General features: G+C 47.3%; 2 protein-coding genes across 2 annotated transcripts in view; both read left to right on the top strand.

Annotated features, from left to right (window-relative positions):
* Positions 1-541, top strand: part of matr3l1.1 (matrin 3-like 1.1) — a 12,964-nt gene extending 12,423 nt beyond the window's left edge. The window contains exons 13-15 of the mRNA XM_008297430.1: positions 123-210; positions 300-325; positions 407-541. Of these exons, the coding sequence (XP_008295652.1) occupies positions 123-210; positions 300-325; positions 407-541 (249 nt within the window). The remainder of the gene's footprint in view (positions 1-122; positions 211-299; positions 326-406) is intronic.
* Positions 7-1,754, top strand: LOC103368899 (protein FAM133-like). Its single transcript, XM_008297429.1, has 5 exons — positions 7-210; positions 300-325; positions 407-535; positions 814-944; positions 1,027-1,754. The coding sequence occupies exons 4-5, from the start codon at positions 826-828 to the stop codon at positions 1,667-1,669; spliced, it is 762 nt and encodes a 253-aa protein (XP_008295651.1). The 5' UTR covers positions 7-210; positions 300-325; positions 407-535; positions 814-825; the 3' UTR covers positions 1,670-1,754.

Genomic DNA, 1,754 nt, shown 5'->3' with positions numbered 1-1,754 from the left:
CATATATTTGGACTTGTGGTTGAACAGAACTGGATGTTTAAAGGCCTCACGGTGGTCTCTGACATTAACAGCCCCGAGCCTGACTGTAGACGTGTTGGACTTGTTGTCCTCTGTGTGTTTAGCAGGAAGAAGACTTCCCAGTAGACCTGGAGAACTGCATCACTCTGGATGAACTTGACGAAGACAAGTCTGATAAAGACACAGCATCAGGTCTGGAGACAGCAAAACAGACTGAAACAGTTCGAAGGCTGCTGCCGTTTGATCCTGTTTGGTTTTAATCTCCTGTTTGTTTGTTGCAGATGATGGAGTCCCAGATAGACCTAAGGTAAGTCCGCTGTCAGTAACACCGTCTGTTTCGTAGGTCCAACATGCTGCTGGTGTTGAATTAGCTTTTCTATGTCTGCAGTCGTCACAGTCCAGCAGAGTGCTCTACTTTGCCAACCTGCCACCGCGGTTCAGCGACTCTGAGTTCGTCAGACTGGTGAAAGGCTTCGGGACGGCGGCGCGCTACATCCTGATCCGCACCCGACAAGAGGTCTGAAAAAACCAACAGAAGCAATTTTAATTACAATCAGTCTGATCTTGTTGAATTTTCCGACTACAGTTTTCCCGCTGTCGTTGGTGATACTATCAGAACCGAGTCAGTAAAGCAAAATGACATTACGACCACAACGACGTTGAAACCACTGATCATCATTCAGTTGATGGAAAGACTTGGCTGTTAATCACAAGAGATCACGTTGTCAATGTGGTGGCTTCGGTCGATCTTCTGAGACTTTAGGGATGTTGTCAGCCTCTGTATCTGTGTTTCAGGGTTTCATCGAGATGTCGAGTTCGTCAGAGGCCTCAAAAGCTGCCAAAGAGCTGACCTACAGACCCATCACCTTCAACAACTTCAAACTCATCGTCCACCTCTCCAACAAATACCACAGGCTCACCAACGGGTCAGAAACCTCCTCTTTACGGTCCCTGTTCCTTCCAGTCAGCTTCCTGCTGGCGCTCATTCTCTAACCCTTGTCTCTGCAGGTGGGCTGTAACTTTGGATGAAAGCAAAGAGAAGAGGAGTGAACGCAGGAGTCCAAGCAGCAGCAGCAGCAGCAGCAGGAGGAGCGAGAGACAGAGCAAATCCAGATCGGGAACTTCAGATCGGGACGACAAGAGGTCGAAGGAGAAGAAGGAGTCCTCGAAGAAGTCACCAGAGAAAGAGTCAGCGTCTAACAAGACCACAGAGAAAGATGTGATGTCTAGAAAGACACCAGAGGAAGACTCAACAGAAAAAGATGTAACATCCAGATGGACTCCTGAGAATGGTTCTTTGGGCAAAAAAACTGAAGAAAAGGACCTCAAAAACACATCAGGGAAGGAATCCACTGCTGGAGACACTCCAGAGACAGAAAAGAAGAGCCTAAAAAGAGAAGAGGCTCTTGAAGACGACTCGTCCCAAAAAACCCCGAAGACAAAATTGGCGAAAGTCAGTCTTGAGCTAAACCAGAAGCCGGCAAACGATAAGCTGGATGAGAAACCTTTAGAGACAGCCGAAACGAAAGATAAAGAAACACCAGAGTCAGAGGTGAAGGATTCAGAGAGTCCAGATCCACCAGACGGCACCACAGATCGTCCACCACAACCTCAACAGGTGCGGCTTCAGGTTCCTTCAAAACTCCTTTGACAAGATAAAAAAAAAATCACCAATCAACAGTTTGGTTTGTGTAAAATGCAAGCTGACTTCTGCAGGAACTGCTGACGTAGGTTTT

Source organism: Stegastes partitus, unplaced genomic scaffold, assembly GCF_000690725.1.
Source record: "Stegastes partitus isolate 25-593 unplaced genomic scaffold, Stegastes_partitus-1.0.2 Scaffold1219, whole genome shotgun sequence".
Classification (NCBI taxonomy): Eukaryota; Metazoa; Chordata; class Actinopteri; family Pomacentridae; genus Stegastes; species Stegastes partitus.
The sequence above is the reverse complement of the archived record's forward strand: the minus strand, read 5'-3'. Positions and strand labels throughout refer to the sequence as shown.

Excerpts from the sequence above, each read along its gene's own strand:
- LOC103368899 (XM_008297429.1), top strand. The coding sequence starts at position 826 with ATGTCGAGTTCGTCAGAGGCCTCAAAAGCTGCCAAAGAGCTGACCTAC. Across the intron at positions 945-1,026 it reads TACCACAGGCTCACCAACGG|GTGGGCTGTAACTTTGGATG; the intron begins GTCAGAAACCTC and ends TTGTCTCTGCAG.